We start from the raw sequence: 25771 nt of genomic DNA, 5'->3' as shown, positions 1-25771 counted from the left end.
ATGGATGGCATCGTGAACATAATTATTTACGATCAAAACTCTGAAAATGTCACTCTCCAGAACAATATACTTGCAAAAAGCGGTTGCATACATAATATTTTTGGTTAATTTCAATTTAGGAAAGTCCACCGGTCCGCCAAATATTTTCCGAAATTTTACTTGTCTGCGAAGTGAAAAAGGTAGAGCACTGACTAATATTGTTTTCTTGTCTTCGTGCAAAATATCACAATATAGTTGATGTAAAGATTTACGTGATAACCATTGCTATCTGATTTACATACTTTTCTGATATTCCATAATTTTTGTAATCATAACCAGAGAAGAAGGAAACATCGTGATTAAAATTGATATATATAAGTGTATATATAAGTGTAGGACTAAAAATTGAATTTATCTGACATGAACTCAATATGTATTGATGAAGGTGTATATCAGAAGCAGCAGTCGGTCTGGCAATGCGTTATACGGAAGGAATGTGACGTAAGTATTATTTGTTTCCTACTGTCACCCGCAGGGCATATAGTGTGGTATGGAATGATATGTTATAGAATTATCGTATGGTATGAAACGAAATTTCTGTATGGAATATGGAAATGTGCAAGTGTGGTATTGGTATTAGAATTTACATGTATTGTTAGGATATTTTTCAATATTTCTATACTTCGACAGTTTTTCCATAATCATGAAAAATATACAACTTTCTATTGGTCAAACCGATTGTATATTTCAGAAATAATCCCGGTGCCTATATTATATTCACTGATACTTACGTAGAAACATGCTTCTCGCTGCATATCTACTTTACCTTAAGCGCTACGAAAATGCTGGGCTTAACTTGAATTTTGTGAAAATAAAATTATTGATGATACTTCGTGAAAACAGTCCTAAAATTCCTGTCATTCCTCTGAGTCAGTGGTTCTCAAACTGGGTAGCGCGCTCCTATTAGGGGAGTGAACGCATTTGGCGGGGACGCAAAGCCACCTGAGAGAAATGATGTTTCTTTAAACTTCACAGTCTAAACATTGGCAATAATCCTACTTAAGTTCGATTTTAAATTTCATTATTGCGTCGTATCATCTACAAACTGATGCTACATTTTGACTGACACCAAACCCTGTACTGATCAGAAGATGTCCCTCACTGTAGTGTAACTGGTGAATGCGTGTAGCTATGCTATTGGTTTTTTATTCAACGTATGGTCAGGTATGTTTGAGATAAGCTCTAGTGCAGGGGTGTCAAACTCAATTCGGGTCGCGGGCCGGATTCAGACCTTCAAATGTCTCGCGGGCCGGATCAGTAAAATGTGTTTCAACACACATAAAAATGAAGTTACTGGCTTATTGCATACACGTACAGTTTACTGAGTAAACATACTAACGTTGCGGGGATAAGCTATACCCCTCGAATATACGTCTTGTCCGCCGTTCGCGATACGTACCTTCTCCCGAAATTTCGTGGCCAGGCAAGTCTTCTTTCCGACCATCGACGGCGCACCGTCAGTAGCCAGGCTGATGGCACGGGACCAGACTACCCCCACCCTGTTAAGCGCTCCAACGAGTGCGATGAAAATATCACTCGCTGTTGTAGTGTCGGTCATGGGAAGGAATTGAAGCAATTCCTCAGTAATTTGTAACGACGGATCAACACCCCTAATAAATATGGCCAGTTGGGTAACATCTGTGACATCGATGCTCTCATCGATCGCCACTGAAAATGCGATATATATTATATTTTAATTCTGTCTTTTAATTCGCTTTCCAAGTCATTTGATAGGTCAGCTATTCTATTCGCGACCGTGTTTCTTGAAAGGCTGATATTGGCAAATGCGTGCCGCTTTTCATGGCACACTACCTTCGCAGCCTTCAACATGCACGTTTTTACCACCTCTCCATCAGCATATGGCCTGGATGCCGGAACCAACTCATAAGGCAGCTTGCCATCACAGATGCTTCAGCTATATCCCGGCCGCGGGTAAAGGTGGATTGCTGATCTTCAGGCGGGCCCTAAGTATTTTTATTTCGTCACTTCGTGAATGTCCTTTGAAATCTCCGTATTTCCTTTTATGGTGAGTCTCGTAGTGGCGTCGAATATTATATTCTTTGAGGACAGAAACTTGCTGATTACTAACCAAGCATACTGGTTTCGCGTCCACCTCTATGAATGAAAAACTCTCGGTTCATTTTTGTTTGAATATTCGGCACTCAGTATCCACTCGTTTAATTTTTCCCATTTTCGGAATGTGAATTTCCCAGCCACGAATATCGTGATAAAATAATAACTGGGTCCGTTAGGAATATGACTGTCGTCATGTCGATACAATCTCCAGTGCCCCACGCTGAGATAAGAGCTCGCAATTTGTAGCAAACTAACTAAGTGTAATTTCGTTCGGTCGTCACTTGTGTCACCAGCGGGCGAGATGCGATGTCAACGACAAGCGTATCACCATCCGGCTGATGCCAGTCACTCGAATTTGCAACTGTGTACTGTTCATTCCTGCTGATTAGCAGCATTCATACGTAACAATTGAAAGCAACGCGCTACAACGCGTCTGACTGATTGCTGTCGTAATGTTATATGATAAATACAAACCGTTGCTAAAACTGAGCAATCTTAGCATGCGTCTTCTTCAATTATCCAGAAATGGTCTGGCGGGCCGGATGAAATGGCTTCGCGGGCCAGATGCGGCCCGCGGGCCGTATGTTTGACACCCCTGCTCTAGTGGGATAAGAGAATGTATTTGGCACCAAAATATATGTAAGTACTACGTGCTACCTCGCCAAGGCTCAACCAAGGCTTTGGAGCAGTCGTAAATTTTTAACTGCTCCGGCTCCGGTTCCGGAGCTCTCTTCGATTACGAATTAGCTCCGGCTCCAAGCTCCAGATAGCATTGATACCACTGCTTCGGCACTAGCTTCGGCTACCGCAACTATCGCTCGGTTGTAACCATCGCAAGGAATCATCATTTTGTGGGGTATGCAAAGTCCTGTGACCTGATAATTACTTCGTGTCGTCTGTAGATGACGTCATATCCGCACGAGAACGCAATTTACTCCTTGCCATTGCATGTGCATTGTACATTGTACACACATGATACAACATTAAAACAGTGACGTCATGTTTTATTGCCGGTACTGCGCTCGTTAATATCAAGCCATACAGTCCAATTTAATCTTGAAATGGTGCGATTTGTTCAGATGTAACTGCAGAAATGACCGCATGTCGCGACCTTATCAGCAAAAATCCAATTTTTACCAAATGTATTTGTGCGCTCGTTACAGTGATGAGCGGATGTTGGATTTTGAGAATCCGAATCCGTCCGACAGTTTTGGTGTCTGCGGAACTATCCGTCCGACTCCGGATAATCTCATCCAACTATCCGAATTTATCCGGAAATCTCCTACAAGAATCCGGAAAATCCTTATCGAATAATGACATCGCAGAATATCAATTGTACAGCTGAGCTTAGTTACAGTTCTGCACAAGAAGATCACTAATTGTATCTATGGAATGAACAAAAATTGGAATTTCATTTATGGGAAAGTTAACGCAAAGAAACAACGCTACTAATTTGAAGTAAGTGTGTGAATGAAAGTGGTATCTCGATCAAAAGCAAATGTAAAATGACAAAGATTATTAGGCCATAGCCATATGTAACAATCAGGCATTTAACCATATCACCCAATATATATCAAGAAGTAATAGTAGCAAGTTGTGAGCATGGAATTTCACAATCGGGAGATGGTCAATATTAGATGCAGATAAGCCACATTTTGCCCACAAGTGCTGGAAGGCGTGAAGGCCTGTTTAGTAGCAACTTGCTGATGCTTATAATACCTTTGGTCAATCAGTTCAAAGCTTCGAGCATGACGCTTATAGTCGTGTCACACAAGATGTGAATAATAGCACCATCCTGATTCCTGAATGTACAACATTCTGTCCAAATTTCCTCTCCAGTAGCTGGTCAGTAGTTGTCTTGCCGACTTGTTTATTGGACGAGAAGAAACTCATCTTCAACTGTGCTGTATCCTTGGCCTTTTGGATATGGTTTGTAAGGTTCATTGTACCACTTGATAACGTGTGGTGTTTCACTTGAACATAGAAATTATAGCATTCAGCAGAGCCAGTGTCCCATAAATCCGGATGCAATCCCTCTACACTCCACTCTGGCTGTGCTATCTCTCAAGACGTCGACTTTCTTCAATCCATTATAATTGAGAAACGAAACTCCGACAGTACGGAATCATAGCTGAAATCGACACTCAGACGAGGAGTTTGACAACATTCAAGGTCTTCAAATAATGCAATGCACATTATGCACTAGTTGATGGAGCTCCACTCAAGAGATATGACGCATCACTAACGTACTGATCAACACTCCTTGGCGTTGACTTTCAAACTGTTTACATGGTCTCCCGTTGAAATCATACGGAAAAGCACCATAATCACGCCAAAGTCTTTTTTCACAATTCTTTAACTGAAATCAAATTTACTTAACAGACCATTGCTTGACAAAAAAACTAACAGCTTTTTCTTGTATGGCTCAGTGGTTCTGGATGATTGATTCCGTCAATCATATTGGAGAAAATATAGCAGCTGAAGGAAGGGAAGAGTAAGCAGGACACTTGAGTAGGTTTGCTTTCTTTGTAACGGTATATAGGAATTCTGGATTTTATAGCCTTGTTATATGTTGTTAGTGTGCCTTAGTATGATATGCATGTATCTTGAATGATTTCAAAGAGGCTGGTAGGCTGCTGTATCGTCAAGGCATCCTTATATTAATTATCATACATTTTATCTATATATCTTCTTACATATTTTTCTATATAATTATCTGACTCCAGAAAGTTACTTGTACATGTTTGTATGCATATTCTTATTTGGTTGACCGGGCTGCAAGTGTGTGAATAGCTGTTAACTCGATGTGCCAAGCTGACAAGAAGTCCAAGTCCACACTGGGAGTACCTTCTCACAGAATGGAGTTATTACATTGTTGAACGTCATCAGGATATATTCCGTTATGATCATGAACTGCTGAAAGACTCATGGTAGCCAAAGATCGTGCCATAGCACAAGCACCGCTGTATAGTGTTGATCGAAAGGGTATCATACAGCTACTGTGGGTGGCAGCATGAAAATCATTCATGCTACAAGTACGCAAAGAGGGATTTGACTTACCGCTATATCAATCTACAGAAGACTGCCACAACAACAATTTGAGGATTCTAGAAATTGTATGCCCTATTGTGACATTCATCAGCAATGGGTTAAAAAACTACATGTGAAGGCGAGAAGCATACGCAGTTTTGTGACTGATGTTGAAACTATACCTTCAATTTTGCGAACTTCAGACACTGCTCTGCGAGAATACCGTACTGATGATAACCATGTCAGGCGAGCTCATGTCCAATCATACCATCTTTTATCAGTTCACATATTATATATCGTTAGACTGGCAAGTATGGTATACTTTGTGTTTTAGCTAATAAATCTGATAACATGGCTGATCTTATAGTATTGTCTATTCTTGAATGGTAGTGGCAATAGTTGATCTATATTATCTTGGACTCTTGACAAACATTTTTAGACTGCTACCAGTCATATCGCAAGGTGTCAGCTGTCTGTAATTGGTTATTGAATTGATGACTTCTTTCTATAGGCCTGTAATCAAATCTCACATAAGGTTACAACTATCCGGAAATATCCTATCAAAAGTTACAACTATCCGACAATATCCGAAAAAATATTTGTGATAATATCCGAGTCCTATCCGACTGCCACAAAATCGTCTAATATCCGGTCCGAATGCCATCCGAGTCCGTCCGATGCTCATCACTGGCTCGTTACCAGTCCGTCCATCGTCGATCAAGTTTAGTGGAGTATAGAGAGTTCCCTTTCAAACGAATCGAATAAACTCAAAATTAGTGACACTGACAATCAGGATGTGAATCAATATCTGAGAACTTAATTCAACGTCATGCACTGTAACCAATTAATCTGCAATCTCGAAAGTGACATTAGGCGACATTTCAACAATACGAGTATATCAAGAAGACAAGAATGAATACACAAAATGGAGGATTAGAAATTGGAAGGCGCGCATCCAATCACTAATAGCCCTCTTATATTCAACACTAGGGCAGGGTTCGGACACCGCATTGACTAGCTCACATCGCGGCAATTGTAAGCTATGCGTACTATATTAGCGATCTGGGCTGCTTCAATCCATTTCCCCATTTACGTTCGCAAATCGATACTGGAGTAAACGATCGTGCGCTTGAATGAATTTCAATTCACAGGCAAAAACGCTAACACACTATCCAATTTGGCGCTACGATTAAAAAACTATCAACGAAGAACGTGCATTTGCTCGTCCATTCCAGAAAAGATACCATGTTTCTCGGCGTACGGCATGCGCGCGTCTGAATCAACATGTGCAGCAAGTTCATGGTTATATCCTATGGCGTCGCTTATATATTCGTCTCATTACTAATTAGGTATATTGCTCAACTCACATAAGCATCAATCCCGTTTTATGAGATGCATGGTTTTCAATATTTTTCGAACCACACAATTGGCCATCGGAGTTGTGCTGATTACGAATTTGAGGGTATGCCTATAATACAATAATTACGGAGTAAGCGTGGCAAATCCAGCCTACCCGGGTTTAGCGCCTATGTATAAACAGGGTTACTAGTTAGTTAGAAAAGGTGGTGTCAACAAGAAAACATTTCCTAATTTTTTTTTAACCACTACCAGTGAACTCGGCCTCTGGGAAATTTTGTATCAAAATATATACAATGTATCAATACCTCCAAGAAGCTTTTGAAATGAAATGTTGTAACCACTATTAATATGAATTAATAAACTAATGATATTATTATCAAGTGATTTGTCAATATTGTACGGAGGTCGCGGCGTGATTAAATCACGGATTGCGCGTTGCCTGCTCCTTATTGTAACTGTAGGTCGGAGAGGGGAGATAGTAGGGTTGGGTGAGGGTTAAGGTCAAAGTTGGGGTTAGGGTATCTCGAGATTAGGATTGGGTTAGGGAGGATATTAGGGTTTGGGGAGAGGGATATTAGGGTTGAATGTGAGGGAATATTGGGGTTGGTGGAAGGTACATATCAGAGTAGGAAGTGGGTTAGGGTCGAAGTTGGGGTGAGGATATCTCAATATCAGGGTTGGAGGTGGTGGACATTAGGGTTGAGAGTATCGTGCCTCTCACCTGAACCTTAATCTTGGGATTCCATAACCCGAGCTTTGACCCTAACCCTCCCCAATCCCTAATACCCCCCGTCCCCTCCCCAACCCTAATATCCATCACCCCCAACCCTAAACTTGGGATATTCCAACTTTTACCGTAACCCTCCCCAACCCTACTACCCGCGTAATCCAACCCGGATCTTGGGATACCCTAACACTCCCCCAACCTCAATATCCCCCTTCCCAACCTACAGTTATAAAACCGAGAAGCCCACGCGAGGCCGATGTGAGCGTCGTGTTATCTCTCGCGCTTACGCAATCCGTGATCACGTGATTTAATCAGGCCGTGATCTTCGTGCAATATTCACAAATCACAAGATAATAATATTATTGTACGTAACAATGCCGATTTTGACATTCATTGGCGATTTCGAGTGAGTCTGGAGCACGAGTATTTTTTGTTTGTTTATGGTATTCATGGGGTTTGTCGACTACAATGGTCATTTACACCAGACCGATAATCCTTTTTTTGTGATTCCGCAGCTGACGACTTGTAGCATGGCCCACTCCGCAATATTAATACAGTCGACTCCACTTCAATTCAGACAATTTGGTTCCTCTCACTTTTGGTCGAATCAAGCGGAGTAACGGCGTTGTAGGAATTAGGCGGAAAGTAATTAGGCGGACAACGAATTAAAACTAATGTTCTGATGCAAAATGAATGAATTGCAGCTCCCGAGCTGCAGTAATTGGCTCTGAGCGCGTGAAAAACCAAAAAGTTATACCTTCTGGTTAGTTGTATTGTAGATTTTTTGATACCAAACGATTCAATAAATATGGTATTGCTCTGCCAGGTGTAGCGTTAGGTCAAAATATGTCGGAATTGTGTACAAAGCAGGCCAAATTGTCTTTGTGTTGTAGAAGTTGTTATCCGCTACTGTTAAACCTTCTTTCTCCATTCTTGCTAAGCCCCTACTTAAGGACAGACAGTTCGTACCATCCTAATATATCGCATTTGTATAGTTCTTTTGAATCAATATAATTTTATTAAATGATCGAGTTACTGACTATCAGAAGATGTAGTATAGTATCTCTAGTGCAGAGGTTCACGAACTAAGGGTCGCGACCCAAACGGGTCGTTTGCCTAATCTCTGAGGTCGCGGAGACGAAAGTTGAATACTAATTACCATTACGAGCATGACAATTAAGCAGATGATATCTACGGCTCTGAGGAATGCGAACTCTGCAAGCAAGCTATCAGATCCATCGGAGCGTCATTTTGGAGTGCCCCCTACTATAAAGTGATGTTGGTTTCTAGCCACCACTATGAAAATTAAAGTGTCAGGAGTATATAAATAATTTACGACGTTAATTTATCCTTCCATGAGAACTAAAAGCGACCGGCAGTGTCGTAGTGTTCCAGTATAATATATAGGCCTACACACGCGCTCGTCGCGGCCTGATGACTTATATAACGTTATCTGTATTTTTAGTGACTCAAAATTTCACATAGTCACACAGACCTATATACGTTGCTATAGTCTTGACTGACGGATGTTGACGAGTTCATAATTGCATAATTGCTAGTACTGTTGTGCATAAAGTCACCAGATTCCCACATGGACCACGTTTGGGCAAAGGTGCTGACCATATTTTTAGTAATCCGAACGACAAATTGAGAGGTGGGGTCGCGGAAAATTTTCAAATCGAAATTTGAGGTCGTGACCATAAAAAGTTTGGTAACCCCTGCTCTAATGGTTCTGCAATAAATTTCTAATTCTCACGCAAAATTGCGTAACTTAACTATACGTGAGTTCTTCGCGAGTCAAAATATCAAGTTGATTCCTGAGTGAAAAATTATCGCGCGCTTGTTAACGACACTTTCCGCTTTTGTTTTGTTCCTGAGCATTTTGATCGAATAAAGCCCATGTCCGGGTTGTCGTGTATTCGAATTATGCGGATTCGACCGTATTGGATTTTCGGATTCAGTGCGGCATTAGGGTTCGACTAATATAAATACAGAGCTCGGATCGCTATCACAGGTGAGACTTTGCTTGTCTCAGTCTCACCTCTACTTTCGCTCAAGTTTGTGAACGATAAATATGAAGATTGCATTGTTTTGGGTGTTAAAATATTCAATATTATTTCATCATGAACCTCACCAGACCAGGGGTGACAGATACACCGTCCACGAGTCGCATCCGGCCCGCCAGTCGATTCAATCCGGCCCGCGAAGCAATTCTTAGGAAATGAGAGAATGCCTGTATTATCCACCACATTTCTAACAAAAGTTGAGATTTTCGACATAAATAGACCGTCAAGACAGCAAATATAAAACATCTCCATAGGCTGCGCTATAACGATCACTCACCTGCGTTGAGGTTTAACTTCCATCATTCCGAGGGGCAAAATAGAGCTCACTCAGTTCAGAGTTTTCTGAAGAAATGAAATATAAGAAATAGCAGATGCAAAAAGCCAAATGCTAAACCGTTTTACATGAATAATATAATACTTACATAGAGAATACAGTCTGTATATAATGGTCGTACCTTGTACCGTTGCCATCGTCATCGAGTACATTGATGCTGTAATTGATCAAAGTCTAACAGTGAACATGATTGTCATGATTGATTCACCGTGCATGAATATATCACTAATAACGTCCCAAACGTTTATAAAAATTACTGGAACTGACAGTGTTGCATCTTGAAAAATCGATCTCTTTACCTCCAGCTTGCCATGCGGATCAACATATTTCAGTAGTTCTACTCCTCCATCGACAACACTGATCTTTGCGAGAAATGACAACCAGGAAAGCAGCTCCTATAGAATACGAGTGAGTAAATTCCATGTAAACCACCATTTTAGTTTCCGTGAAGTATCAATATGACAAGACGCTACCTACCTATTGTGGTGATGATTCCAACATGGTGGTGCTGACTCGATAATCAATCGGTCCCGTCGAAGCACCTCGATGTTTCACACGAAAATAAATTTAATTCCTCTTCCTTCAGGGATACTTCCATATTTATTGATAGTATTCATCAGACAATAATAGAACAGGAGGGCTGGTTTTATGTTCGGGAAGTCGGTAAGAATGATTGAAGACATTTTGAGGTGTGATCTCTCCAATATGCCTTAGACCAGTGCTTTTCAACCTTTTTGAGCTTCATTCGCACTTTTTTGTAAAATAAATTTCATTCGCACAAACTAACCGAAAATTGTTATAGAAAAAGAAGATGAAAATACAACATTTATTTGCTTAGATGTGCAACAAATTAGCTACTATGTATCTCAAGATATTTAGTGTCTCAATAAAAAGGTTTCTAATTTCGCTCGTTTTGATTTCAACTATTTCACGAAAACGCTTCTACCAGTGCTTGGATGGCCAGGTCCTGATGTCTGTTCTGATATATAGGTTACATGGAAAATATATTAGAGGTCTCCAGCCTCTAGAGCAGTGGTTCTCAACCTGGGGAGTCTCTACTCGATTTACCTCCAATTCAAGCGTGTTTCTCTATATATAGATCGAATTTAATATAGTTTAATTCTCTTACCAACAGTCATAACCTTGCATGCCATCAAACAATATGTTGGGGTTGCTGGCATCCCGGTTGGATTTTGTGATATCACGATAAGGGGGGTGCGAAATTTTTCACTATCATAAACGGGCGTGTCTAAAGAAGGGTTGAGAACCACTACTCTAGAGAAACTCGAATCGCGATATAATACAATGAAGGAAATTCCAACGTCCCCGTTTCTATTCCTCACAACGCGTTCGCAGGGTTGATGCCAATACATCACTAAAACGAAGGGAGCATAAAAATATGCCAACTTGAACCATCGTTAGAGCCACTGCATTATAGGCTTATAACTTTATTCATCCGCCAAATTATGGTATCATTGCCAATTCCACCGTTTGCGAATAAAAGGTGCAGCTAGAATAGAATCCCTATGATCCGTCATGTAATGTAACACACTATACCAGGGGTTCTCAACCTGGGGGGCACGGGAGGCTCTCAGGGGGGGCGCAAAAAATTGACGAAGTCAGTATAGGGGGGGCGCGAGAAATTGACAAAGTCAGTATAAATTGTACGTGTCTGAACATGTGTTTCACATCCATTATGAGAAGACGATTAATGAAGATGAAATTTATTCCATATTCAAGAAAGTTTGCAAAATACAAACTCTATAGCAACCGCGCTCAACGGAGTATAGTCTGATTTCAACTTCATTTGAGCAAATTTTTGAAATTCTTTGTAAATTTAGAGCAATTCCCACGTGTAAGTCATTCATTGCTTCATAGCTTTGACAGTAGCCTAAAGCTTGTGGCGCCGGGCAGCTCTTGTCAGTAGCTTGCGAACTGCACTGCCTAAGACAGACTTAGATGCAACATAGGTTGCCCGGTTTCGCCCTCAATTAGGCTATAAATCAACACAATTTAATTAATTTCCAAAACTTATCAAATTTAGCCTGGCAGGACAGAACGACGCCTTGCTCTCTGTACTCACTACCAGCATCAGGATTAGTCTCAGGGTGACCTACCTTGAAATTAATTAATGGATGTCTTGTTCAATGTTTTTTTGTTATTTTCAAACAAGTTTGGAGAAATTTGTCAGCAATGTAAAAGACTCAACAACTGGAATGTAGATTCAAAATTGGCGTAAGATAGACCTTATGTATACTATTAGATCAGGGGTGGGCAGCCTGCGGCCGTAGAAGGGAATTGGAGCGGCCGTCGACGCCTCATTCAATTAGTATGTGTTGGCGGCCGTAGACATGCAAATTGCAATTACGAATTCACTCCCGCATTTTCGAGAGATTTTAATTAGTCTTGAAATTTTCTTCGCCCTCTGCGCAATTCAACAAGACTTCATTTTTCAATTTTAATGCAGTAGCTCCCTTCTCAATCTGAGCCGGAATGGGAATTGGCTAGAAATAGCAATTCGTTCGCGGCCCTGAAAAATTTTCGCGCTCCGCGCAACAATGTGCACCTCCCGGCAACTATTCATAACATTACCACTCGCGATTTCGGCGCGTACAATAGGCCATTGTGAAAAGTAGAAGTCCGGAGTTCACCGGGAATGGATATGGACAGTTTACCATAGGTATTTTGCGTCCAGATCGTTCATTGCGGCTATGCCCTGGAATGCGGCCTTACGCTACATAAGCAATCGAAATGCGGCCATGATTATCAAAAACGTTGCCCACCTCTGCATTAGATGATGCGCTCTTTTTGACATGACGATAAATGCAATGGGGGTCAGGGGGGCGCGATTTTTTTGACCATCTCCAAGGGGGGCGCGTGTCAAAAAAGGTTGAGAACCACTGCACTATACTGTGTATATATGCTGGTTAATGGAGTATGAAAATGAAAAATAAGACATGAATTTTTGAGGTATTTTGGGAATGGGGAATTTGGGTGCGGCCCGCGAGCGATCTGAAGTGTTGAATCCGGCCCGCGACGCTAGTTGAGTTTGACACCCCTGGTCTAATTAGATTGCAAGAACGGGACGATTCCGTGCCGTCAATGGAGCATATCCATATCGAATGGTTTGGCCATCCAGTATCGGTCATTTTGTGGCCAGGGGTTTGTCGACGCTTATGTTTTGGCATTGCATTTTATCAGTGGTTTGTTGATCTAAACTTTCCGTCTTCCTGTGACCCGACGCAGAAGGGGTTGACCTCGAAATGAATAAGTTTCATAGACCTGAACTCGCTCGTTGCACATCCCTAGTCCCTACAGTAGTTCATCCCAACTGTCTTCGACAATGTTTTCCGGAAAAACCAGTCGGGCAAATCTTATCCTGAATTATCATGATAAAGCCATATTTTCTGCGTGTCTCGCTTATTCGCTCCAGTACCCAACACCGTGACCTTAGATTTGTAAAAACTATAGCAGAATTTTTGCAATAAATTCAACAAATATTACATACATATTAACAAATAACTCTGGCACTATGTCGACCCAAAATTATACCTTTTGCAGTCCATAATTCAATAACCATTGAAGGGGTAAAATTTGCGTTACAGTAGGGTTGCCATACGTCCGGAATTTCCCGGAAATGTCCGGAATTTCACTGAAAAATCTGCGTCCGGGAGGAATTTTTAAAATATGCCTAAATGTCCGGAATTTTGAAGGCTTGAGGTAGGCTTGAAATTTATTCGTAAATCAACATAAACTATATTATTTTCAAGTAGATTTATGCTATTCAAATTTTTTTCTTCGCGCAGCGCGCTAGTTCATGCAACGTATATTGATTTTAGTATGGAAATCAGGCAGCACCCTCGACAAATTAGCAATGAAAATAAATATAAATGACCATCCTATACTGAAATAAGTCTAATTGTAATCGCAATTATAAGCTAACGGTAAATTACTAGAGTGGGTTAAGGCCGATTGGATGCTTCAGTCACAGGCAGTGGTTCCGAATCTTGAAATCGTTTTCCTTTATCTGGGGATCACGATGATGTTAGACGTATAATCAGCTTCCTATGCCGTAAGTTTGGGCAAGCTGATTTGTTTTTAGTAATCGGCTTGTCAAGTTTGGAGCTGGGCCACGGAACATTTTGAAGTTGGAAATGAGGTCGCGACCATAAAAAGTTGTAAATCACCGGATGTGCTACCTGCTAGTGCATTTTATAGTAGACTAATATATGGAATAATCAATAATATTGAAGGAAGTCATTCAAAAAATTTACCAGCCAAATGCATATTGTAAGTGCCCAAGAAGTTACATCGACTACCCTGTGTGGGGCCCAAGATCAGTGTTTTTTTCGGACCTGATTAAAACACATAACCAGATAGCCGCACCGACCAAACAGTATAGCAGGGCTGTCAAACACAATCCCGAAAGGCCAGACACGGCCCGCCAGACAATTTTATCCGGACCGTGGAGAAATCTATTGCAGACCCTATAGCAAGTAGCAATCACCAGAGCCCTGGCCCAATTCATGACCTATGTTCCACTCCATTCCTCGTATACCAGTGGTTCGTGGTTCCCAACCTTTTTTCACCCAAGTACCATTTCTAGTTTTTATGCAGTGCTCGCGTACCACCTACATAAGATAAGCGCGCCGAATGCGGTAAAATGTTTCCACCGTGTTGAGGTGCATTTTAAGGGGCAGTAGATGATTTCTGTAGTGGGACCATTTGAAATTCTTGGGGCCAAAGATACTAAAACGAAATTTGGTTAGGTAAGAAACCCAATGCTTTACGACTAGATCTCTTCGCCGTAGGCCGTCACTGGCGGGATAGCCCCTACCAACGACGACGACCTTACCCAAACGACGGCGGCTTCAAAAACTCAAAATCAACCCCACCTGAACTAATAACACCCTTCGGTCGAAAAAAACAAAATCAACTCGCCTACCACCTCGAAGACCTTCGCGTAACATTACCACTGCTGTATACAGTCGATGGGCAATGCTTTGCTAGTGTGACGTCATATTGACACTCAATGCGTCAACTCATTTTTAAATCCGCTAGTGGGCGCTAAAGAGTGTCCGGAATTCGCTTCACAAAAATATGGTAACCCTACGTTACAGTAACCTGCAAATGGGAGTCTGTGATGACGGTATTTACAATTATCCTCGTGCCTCGCACTAATCGAACAGGTAATACGAAATTATGATGATTGTTTACGTAAGTAAGCAGAAAGTCAATTTAACGTCAGTTTCCCAGCCTGCCGCAGGCTCAGACAGCCTCCAAACCAGGCCTTTGGTTACGTAATAATTAGAGTGCGAAAATATTAATTCACTACTGCTTGTGAGAGCTACGACTAGTGGTGCGTCGTAAGTTAAACAATTTTTTACAATTGCGTCGCAACAACAAAAGTTACACTGCTCTACCTGTAAGGTTTATTTGAATTATTCCAGGCTAAAAAAATTAATAATTATTATTCACGATTTCCATTCGCACTCATCCGGGATTTTCATTCACACCGTTCGCACCATGCTCGTCATTCGCACTGTAATTTTTTTCATTCGCACAATTGCTAACCGTCACACAGGTTGAAAAGCCCTGCATTAGACCAATTTTGATTATCACGGTTCCCATGCGAACGTGAATGTGAACCGAGGGCTCGCAATATCCGTATTAAGTAAACCTAAGGTAGTATAGCGTCCACACTGCAATAGATTTTCATATACCTTCCCGAATTTGCTAAATATTGATAGAGATGTGACAAAGTTACTAGCTTTAAAACTGTTTTACTACCTCAATTCTACATAGCCATCGCCGGTAATCTGAATAATCATTCTCAAGTTATGTCAGACTAATGCTGCGTTGCGGATAACATCTTTGTGTTATATTAGCATTCCTTCACTTCTACCCACAGAAGTAAATTCATATTAACACTATACATGGCTATATAGTATGGGTTCTTAATTTGGGGTATGCGAGAAACTTCATTTTCATTGAGACTGTGTCAATTTTCTGCAACAACGGTTTAAGCGTATATGTGACAAGCGACAAAATTTACAAGTTTATCAAGTACAGCGTCTATTACAGCTTAAACTAGAGGCTCCCTAACCAAAATCCCCCCCCCCCCCAAAAAAAAAAAGAAGCAGTCCCATGCAAAAAAGTCATTAATCAAGAGCAAGATGGTATATTTCGAATGCGGACTACATTACACTTTGGTCAGGTGCCACTGGCCAGTTCCATATCGAACATAACACTGGACAACAAAACAAAATTCATTATGGTAGGTGAGAACGTTTTAAGGTAAATCGAAGGTGCTGGGACGTAAAGCTGGAACTGGAATTTCAGGGGGGTGGGTAATTGTCTGTAAAGCAGATTCAATGTTGAGGAAGTGCTATGACTTCTTGTTTTTGTTCCAATCTTTCATCTCATTCATGTAGAAATATCAATCATCATGGTGGCTCTTTTGCTCGCAAAAAAATAAGGGGATTACAAATTGTCACATTTGGACCAGAGGTCTCAAACTCAAATGTGCTTGCAGGCAAATTTCCTACATTTTGATGAAGTCGCGGGCCGCAGCATCAATAATAGGTATATTCAATATATAATTTCAAAGTAGGCCTTATATGACGGGACCTTGCCGACAGGCACTCCACAAACAAATTTACTATTATAGGCGTCTATTCACGCTTGACACGAAAAAAATCACGTTTTCAAATATTTGAAAAAAAATTGTTTTTGTGCAGGCATAATTTTTCTAATTAATGAGTTATAGACATCATGTAAAAGGATGCATCATAACATCGGAAAATTGGCGGGTTCTAATATTGCAATACCGAGAATGGACATTACCGAGAATGGGCAATACCGAGATTGGATATTACCGAGAATGGACATTACCGAGAATGCAATGTATGCAATGCAGGCGTGTTATGCATATGTACGGATCGTGTGTGTGCATCATGGCGTTGCCACATTCGGTATCGATTCTCAGGTATAAATTTCTCGACAACGCCCGTTACATTAAGCTAGATTTTTGGCATTGGGCATTCACGGTAATGTCCATTCTCGGTAATGTCCGTTCTCGGTAATGTACATTCTCGGTAATGTCCGTTCTCGGGAATGTCCATTCTCGGCAATAGCATTCTCGGTAATAGTATGGAACCCTCTCACCGGCCTCAATAAATCGCCCAAAATGTAGCTAGAGCTCCGTCGAGGTGCAAACGCCGCCAAGGGGCGCTGGAGCCAACTATGTGAACCACGGATCTAGACGCTGTCGCTGACCCAAGAAAATCGTCTGGTGATCCTTGCTGCCTGTACAATGTACAATGTACAGGCTGTCTACATATCTTCTAATGAGAAGCGTGTCTTAATAAACACTATAGTTATGTGATGGAAATATTTTTTTCAATTATATCATTTTCTAAGACAATTCGAGATAAAGTGAAATGGACGATGAAGAAAAGTATTTTCCTTTCACCTACCGAAATCATTTCAATTATTACTCCTTGACACCATAGGCATGATCAAGCCCAAATTGAGAGATGTAAAAATATTTTATCGAAATTGATTGAATAAATGCCAGTGACGTCATAGCATCCAGGTCCAAATTGGAATGGTGGGACGAAGGTGCTTTTCGCTGCTTGGCTACGCTTGTATATATTCGATGACAGGAATATAAAATTGGTGGTATTGGTCATTTCGTGAGATACGCATTAGTTCGGTCAAGGAGTCGGGATTATGGATAGGGTAGGATCAGCTCAATGGTAGAAGACGACATTGGGTGATTTGTTTAGACTGATGTCTTGTAGAGATGTGTAAAGCGTGTAGGCCAGGGGTGGCATAACTTTTTGCTATTCACCGTTGCATTTATACTACAAATGTAGCACACGGCCACATTCCACGACGTAGAGCCGTAACGAAGCCACTGGTCGCCAAATATTTATGTTCAACTGTCCATGTCCGTTTCAGGTCAACTCCGGACTAATCTACTTTTACATATCGGCTTAATATAGGCCTACGCACCAGAATCGCGAGTGGTCACATTAGGAATAGTTACTGGGATACGTTATGGTAGCGCCAGGCGCGAAACGTTTTTCAGACTCACTTTGGAATTTCGATCGTCATTAGTATTAGTGATTACATATTACTAATGAATATTTATCATTTCTCATCCCGTTTGATCAGATTAACCGGTAAAGATGAAGGAGGTAGTGTTTTCGAAAATTTAGGACAAATGTTGATGATACATCTTCGGGCGGTCAATTGTTATTAGTCATATCACCAGTTTGATGCTGTCATTTCTTGACATCCTATCAGGATTGTCGGTGTAGTGGACAGATATTGGAATCATCCAAACGTACCACAAATATATTTCTTTCGTGAGGAGTGCACTATTCTTAGTTAGTATTTATGTACGAGGCGCATAATTTTACTCTTCTGTTCGCATCTGTACTGTGGGGATCAGTCTACGAAGGGCTGTACTTTATTAGGATCGGAAATGAGGCGCATTGAATCGTGCATAGCGCGAAGAAAACATGAATAAATAATGACATTTCGCGAAAATTGGGGAGTCAATTCCTAAATTAAATTTGCATATCGACGATCGCCAGCACAAAGTAATCGAATTACGTGTTGACGGACGCAAAAATTTCCTTCTACGGCTGCAGGTTGGTCACCCCCTGGTGTAGACATACCGTGCGCATTAAAGTTCATGTTGTTGAGGCTCTGACAAGTACGTTCCTCATCTCGGAATATTTATCGGTTATGCCGGTGTGGATAGAGGATATCGTCATATATGAAATTATAGTGGATGCAGCAATTATTGTGATAGGTGCAATCGATCAGGATTCCCTACGAGGACAGCAATATCACCTACTTCGAGGGTAACACAATGCTTGGCGGTTTCGAAATCTACTTCAGTGCGATCCAGTTTTATCAGCCAAACCAAAAACTAAAAACTGAATGCCGTTTCCACTTCTACGTGTCGAGCACCAAGGTTCGTGCTTTGTTAGATATCATGTTTTTGATGGGCGTTGGGTTACTCTCACTAAGACCAATTATTTGTAACTAGGGATGATGTGAACGTGAGGCTCACGTTCGCGTTCTGTGTGTGAACCTCGGAAATTTAGAGGTTCACGTTCACAAACGAACCTTGGTAGGTTTTGCACTGTGAACCTTTTTCATATATTACAATTTCCACGACATTATAACATCTTTGGTTGAAATTATTTGCATTTCAACTGCGGGCCACTCTATGAATGGCACTGGCAGCATAAAAAAATAAACACTAAACGAGCCTGAAACCTTGACAATCTCAAAAATTTTATTTTCTTTGTTACAAAAGTTTTTCCGTTTGTGAATGTTTAGGGACTCTAGTGTGAACTTGACTCGCAATCACACAACATCAACAGCTGAATATGCTATACCTGTAGGTAGTCCGCGAATGATGGTCATCCAACCAATCACTGAACTTCATATAAAGAATGTATCGTTGTCTAACGCAAAAACTCTTGCAGGCATATGGGTTCCATCTTGATTTGATATGTTTATTGTGTCATAAAAACCAAATCCGTGTGATTGTGCGCAATATCGATGTAGCAATACTCAGACCCCGAATTCATTGTCCGGTCTGGCCTATAGACCGTTAAGGCGTAAGCTTATATTCCTTCGCAAGTCCTCGTCGAAATTCCCGGCAAAGCGACGAAAGATGTTGATTTTACAGGATTATTAAATCAATTGATTGCTCCAGTTGGTATATTTGGGGACGGTTAAAAAGTCATTATGTACTTCAAAATTGTGGCCTGAGTTGTCGCTAGGTATCGTGTACAATGTGTACATTAATATATCAATTCAATGAAATGTAGGGTTGGAATTAGCAATATGAGACGTCACGTGACGTCATGAGGTTCACGTTCGCGTTCACACAGAGCCTTTCAAAAAGGTTCGCGTTCACACGAACCTGAACCTTTAAGAGGCTCACACCATCCCTAGTTATAACATCACAAAACTCTCATGATCTTTTTGCGACAGCGCGACCCATCATTTGATAAATTCAATTGGATACATTTTTGATTCACTATTCCCGTCACTTTGCTGGATCATGACGTAATTCCTTATTAATGCCTTGAAATAAGAATAATTTTATTCATTTCGACTTTAACTTAGGTATAGTCTGCATAAAACTGCCTTGCTATTTCTCCTGCAGTGTAAACCCATCCCTGTTAATAGCATTATGGTTCAATGGCATAACTATTACCTTGTGACCAAAGTGAAGGAGAAAAACGATTTTTTGCCTAACTGTGCTTGGTTTCAGCATCGTGACACCCTCCAAATGAACCGATATTGTAATATCGAGCATGCCAAGTAATATTTTAATATCTTTTTAAGTATTCTGAAAAACTGAAGCAGTCAACACCAAATATATTTGATATCGATAACGTCTAATGATAATTGCAATTTAGTCAGCATCGACAATGTTGCTGTCACTGAGCACAACATATACTCGAACTCTCAATTTAAAATTGCGGTTCAAGCACATAAAGTTCGTTACAGAGCCCCATACATCAATATGGAATCAATTTATGACTTGCAATGTTTCGATGGTATATTGGTATTGTACGCTTCCTTGCTTTATCACTGCTATTATGGGCGTTCTACAATTAATTTCACACAATGTCTTTGAGAACTTGCCATCGATGGATGCGTTTTATAAGGCAGAAAGGATGGTGTTGAAAAAGATGTATAAGGAGATACACTCTCAATGCATATTAAGAAGGACCGTGACTCGAAAATTCGATATTTGAGTTCTGACAGCGCGTGACATTAGTCGACTATATGTGATTCCCGTCTATATGTAGTATAAGTAATATGAATATGTCTAATTTGAACTGATTATCAATACCCAATTTTATCCTATAATATATTTCATCATTCTCACGATAAAGAGCGGTGACTCATTCAGTAAAGTATTTTACGAAGGTGTGGAATTCCAAACATCCATCCGGCTTCGCAAGTACTCTGAATCGATATCCCGTTACGGTTCAAGGATTGTTGAATACATAATTGACGGATCGCCTGCCCGAGTACTCTACGGATATATATTACTTTCTCGGTAACAATAATTGCTCTGTATTAATTGTTTTGTTCGCCTTCACCATACCATCGTTATCGCATTGCAGAGAAAGCGGGATGAACTATTCACAACTCGAGCTAGATGCGGTGGCGGACTCGGTTTTAAAAAGTGTTTACACGCATCAATATGAATTAATAAAAGGTATAGATCCACATATACTATTATCAAATGTCTCCAACGCCAACTGTTATTATATCTGACCGCGGTGGGGTAGCGTAACTATTTTTGATTCAGCAATGGTACGGATGAAAACGCAAAGGTCCGGTTCGTACGCTGGGCAGCAGTGGTTCGCAAACTTTTTCTAGCCCCGTACCACGTCTAGGTTATATGGTTTTGATACACACCAATAAGTTAACGAACTACTCAACTTAACCTGAAACGTATTTACAGACTTATTAGCAAGGGCGGATTAGCAAATAAGTAGGCCCGGAGATTTGGACACAAAGGTGGCCCACGAGCTAATCAGCCCTTGTTTAATAAATAACAGACACTAACAAGGCAACATCTAATGTGATTGCTACAATTGTTTCTTCTACACAAACTGATATAAGGGGGTTGCGACTATATGTCGAACGGCGCACATAAAGTATTCAATTATGTATTCCATCAAGACATTTCTTACATTAGGCTACAACTATCGACGTTTGGGAAAACTGTAACTTTACTGTGTACTACCTGGAATGACGTCACGTAGGCTACATCTATAGTGACGCTGTATATACATGCATTCCTTAGTATAATTATGTCAAATTCCACCGATGCCCATGTCTCAGTGCCAGTGTTATTTTGGGGCATGATGAATCTCTTCAATATATCTATTCATTTCCTACAAACGATTAGGCTACTTACCTGTTCTGGTCTGTTACTTAGAGGTGAGATAGAGCCGTGTATATTGATCCCAAACACGGTCAGAGTTAAGGATGGTGTCAACGTGAGGTTCACACACGTTCTGTGCGTGAATCTCAGAAATTTAGAGGTTAACGTTCACAAACGAACCTTAGTAGTTTAACTTGTTGTGTTACAAAAGTATGCTCGAACGAAATCCACCACATGTGGGGAGTCAGCAAATGATGATTATTCAAACAATCATTAAAATTTATATAAAGACTACATCGTTTTCTAATGTAGAAAATCTAGCAGGCGTACGGGATCCATCTTGTGTTGATATGTTTATCGTATCATAAAAACCACATCCGTGCGATCGGGGTATTGGCTACTGTATAACTTGTTCATGGGGTAACATCGGTAGCAAGTATATAGGCCCGTTTACACTCTGCTCAATATCAATGTAGCAATAGTCAGAAGTCGAATGTCCGGTCTCCCCTAAACCGTTTGGACATAAGCTCATATTCCATTGCAAGTCCTTGTCGAAATTGTTAGCAGAACGGCGGATGATTTTGATTTTACTATAGCATTTGATTGCTCCAGTTGAAACATGTACTTCAGCATTGTGGCAAAATGTCACCTGAGTCGTCGCAAGGTATCGTGTACAGATATCACTTCACTGAAATGTAGGGTTTAGCAATTAGCAATATGACGTAACGTGTCGTCATAAGGTTCACGTTCGAATTCACACAGAACCTTTCAAAATGGTTCGCGTTCACACCAACCTGAACCTTTTAGGCGTTCGCACAGTCCTAGCCAGAGTCCGACAGGTACAAGCCCGATCTGATGGTTTGATTGCAGATCAAGGTGGAACAGCGCTTGCCCAGAGATGGCCCGAACCCGACCGGGAAATAGAAAGTCCAGCATGACTTAAACTTTTGGTCTCGCCTTAGGTAAAGTGAGACATTCGTTTTGAATTCCAATTCAGACAAATACCCATAATTGCGTGGCTTTCATAGTGCTGATTAAGTGGATATAACTACTTTTATCAAGTTGTTGTTCAAGCAGACCAAATGCGTACAAGTGAATCATGTTAATCGGCCCTATTTGCTCACACTGCAGCTCAGCCTGACTCTGAAACCGTCACAGTGCCAGTTACATTCGACGATGGAGGAATCAATAAAATGAACGAAAAAATCCCAACCGAAATGAGATTACTGGTTCAAAGCGTTTTTTTACAATTTCGGGCGTATAACGTCAACGGGTATGCAAATGCCCTTTGTCCTGGCGTCAGGTAGGTCTGGTATTATTTGTATTTACCATGCATTCCAACTATCAAGTTATTTGAAGCTTCCGTATTCAGCTATTAATATCGCATACGTAGAACTGCAGCTTTGTCATTCTGATGACTTTTATAATACGTTTTATATTCTTATTTGCATAGATATATGTAGGCCTATATCATTCCGCTCCTTTTCAATCGGCCTCTCTCCTCATGACGAGTCTCAACATACCCAGTGACAATATTCCATATTACGCTCTGTAGGTACGATGGGAGTCTACGGCGGTATGACGACAGATATTTTGTAGACGATCTATAATTTGGCATAAGAATTATATTGACACCTCGACCGGGTCAGACCAAAGACCCGATCTGTAAAACTTGTATCCGTGTTTCCCCGCTTGGCATTCAGCATTTCTGGGATAAAGGGGACGGTTGTTGCAAGACTTAGAAAGCCCTGAAAAGGTATATCGGTACCGTCCTTGTCTAGCGGCAAAAATACACATGCACTGTGTGTATATCATGTGATCATGAGCAATGTTCCCTCTAAGCTACGCACATGCGCAATTGAGCAGTGCTGACACGGCCTCTGCGCACAAAAACTCCAAGCTGCGCACAAAAAATCCGAAGTGATGACCTTTTCTAGTCGTTACGCATTGTTGTCCAAGGGACTGCGCAGTGAGTTGGTGAGTGCTCGTAGACTCGTGAAAAATAAGAGGAAACATTGATAATGGGTGAGTGTATACGTCGCTAAAACGTCAAGGACGTCCTATACCAGTTGTTTCCAACCTTTTTCGACTCATCGACCCCTTATCAATCTCGAAACGAATTTTCGTCCCCGCCCCATACTTACGGACCCGAAAAAGAGGACATATAATCGGGAAATGATTTCACCTCACTCTCATCGCTGGTGAATTTAATAAAAAGTCCATTTTCCGAGGCGGTAGGTATTCGGAAAAACGGTTTCCGCGTCTACTTTCCGTTGCGTTGAGCTCTTTACGCGTCATATGCAGAATAAGTCGCATCCACGTGCATTTTTTGACCGTGTTAATTAAATACATCTACATGGAAGCTCCAACATTTTCGCCCCCTTTCGCCTCTCAGTCGCTCCCTTTGTTATTTTCGTCCCCTCGTTACTCATAATTGCCCACTGATGGCGATATCGCCGACGTTGAGCGGGAACCACTGTCCTATACCGTAGCAGGTCGTATCAAGTACGTGCAATAAACCTTTGGTGTGTCTAATTGATCATCGCTTACGAAATTCAAACCGCTATTTTACGAGCACACGTGACTAACTTTAAATAATTTACTACGTTGTGTTTTGTAGGGTGACGGGCGTGAAACCGGAATATGTTTGTGTGGGTGGAGTTTCGAACGACATTTCTCATTTCGGGACATGTGGTGATTTTGCAGGTAACCAAATGTCGCGTATTATTTTATTAATTGGCACAGCACAATGGTGCTTATCGCCTTTTAAGGCCTTTGGCAACGCGACATGAATTTCCGTAAGTTTTTCATTGCAATGAGCATGGAAGTTTAACAAGTGTGATTTGTCGGATAATCGTTCACCTTTTCTCGCTCGTGTGTCTTGAGATAAAATATTACACTGTCGCGATTGGTTTTTTGGATATCAGACAATTTTTCGATCTTGTAGTCACGAGTTACTTGCACCTTTCTATCTCGGTAGGCATGCCGTGTATATATGTATTCTCATCACATAAACCGATGAGTTGCATTTACAGAAACAAAGGGGTCAATTGAAGTCACACATTCTCGGCAAATTAATAAATATATATATTAATTATTGCAAACATGTTTGTAAAGTTAGAGAACTAGCATTATATATAGTCTGAAGCTTCTTTTGCTCCAATATCAGCCGATATCATATTCCGAACTGCTTTACAGGATGGTATGGTGCTGGAGACGAATTACTCGCCACCACACGCCCGACTACGTATGGACATTCACTCGAAGATATCCGTTCCACTATATTGATATTTTATCGTCGACGTTTTGTCGTATGAACTATCAGTCGATTTAGGGTCGTGAGATATAGCTCGCAGATCTAGAGTGAAATTACCATCTCGGACATCTTGCTTTTTGTGCTCTCTCAAAGTATGGAATAGTCGTAGAATCGGATGAGTATCAATATATTTGAATTGATATTAAAATTCAAGTTTAACCTGAAGATGTTTCATTTATTCTATATTTATGAATATGTAAATTTTACCAATTTGAAGATGTTCCACACCGTGTTGCTGTTTCTGCAATCTTGCAATGCTGATTACACCACAATTATTGATCATGAGCTCCATGATATACGGACCAATGCCAGCATTACAACATGTCAACCTATTTGTATCAGCTGACCGTTTATGATTCACAATGAGCAGACAATGGACCGTGAACAACGGTAGGCCTGTAGAGTAGGCTATATCACGAATTTTCATTTTTATTGTTCAAGCGTTGCACAGCGTGCCTCACCTGCGGCAATGCAATTCATAATAAGAAGCTTAGAATTCGTATAAACTGAAATCAATCAAATGCGATTTTTGCACCGATTCCAATAATCCGAATATTAACAATCTTATGGCATTGGAACCGCCTCAAAATCGGCAAGGAATGTGAAATTCAATCTTATTACGCAAAATGACAGCACAGAAAAACAACAGCCAGGTGAGGTACATTCGAATCTGCCTCACTCACTATTCGCTAACAATCGGACAATCGCACCACAGCGAGAGAGAGAGAGAGAATTTTATTCATCCTCGCAAAATAACAAAACAGGCAATAAAAAAGGATAAACGTCAGCAACACACGTACACATACAAAAAATGGTTACAGTGTCAATTTCAAAGCAAATAAGATATGTACGATGTACATTGTACAGGTCATAGAATGAA

At 40.8% G+C, this 25771-nt stretch overlaps 1 protein-coding gene across 1 annotated transcript in view; it reads left to right on the top strand.

The window, feature by feature from the left end:
• LOC145454155 (uncharacterized) overlaps positions 1-25056 on the top strand; it is a 90192-nt gene extending 65136 nt beyond the window's left edge. The window contains exons 14-15 of the mRNA XM_080332207.1: positions 24196-24281; positions 24774-25056. Coding sequence (XP_080188333.1) covers positions 24196-24281; positions 24774-24892 — 205 coding nt within the window. The 3' untranslated portion in view covers positions 24893-25056. The remainder of the gene's footprint in view (positions 1-24195; positions 24282-24773) is intronic.
• The last annotated feature ends 715 nt before the right edge of the window (positions 25057-25771 follow it).

This window comes from Botryllus schlosseri, chromosome 1 (assembly GCF_051294905.1).
Source record: "Botryllus schlosseri isolate E-star chromosome 1, Bs_hap1, whole genome shotgun sequence".
Lineage (NCBI taxonomy): Eukaryota > Metazoa > Chordata > Ascidiacea > Stolidobranchia > Styelidae > Botryllus > Botryllus schlosseri.
The sequence above is the reverse complement of the archived record's forward strand: the minus strand, read 5'-3'. Positions and strand labels throughout refer to the sequence as shown.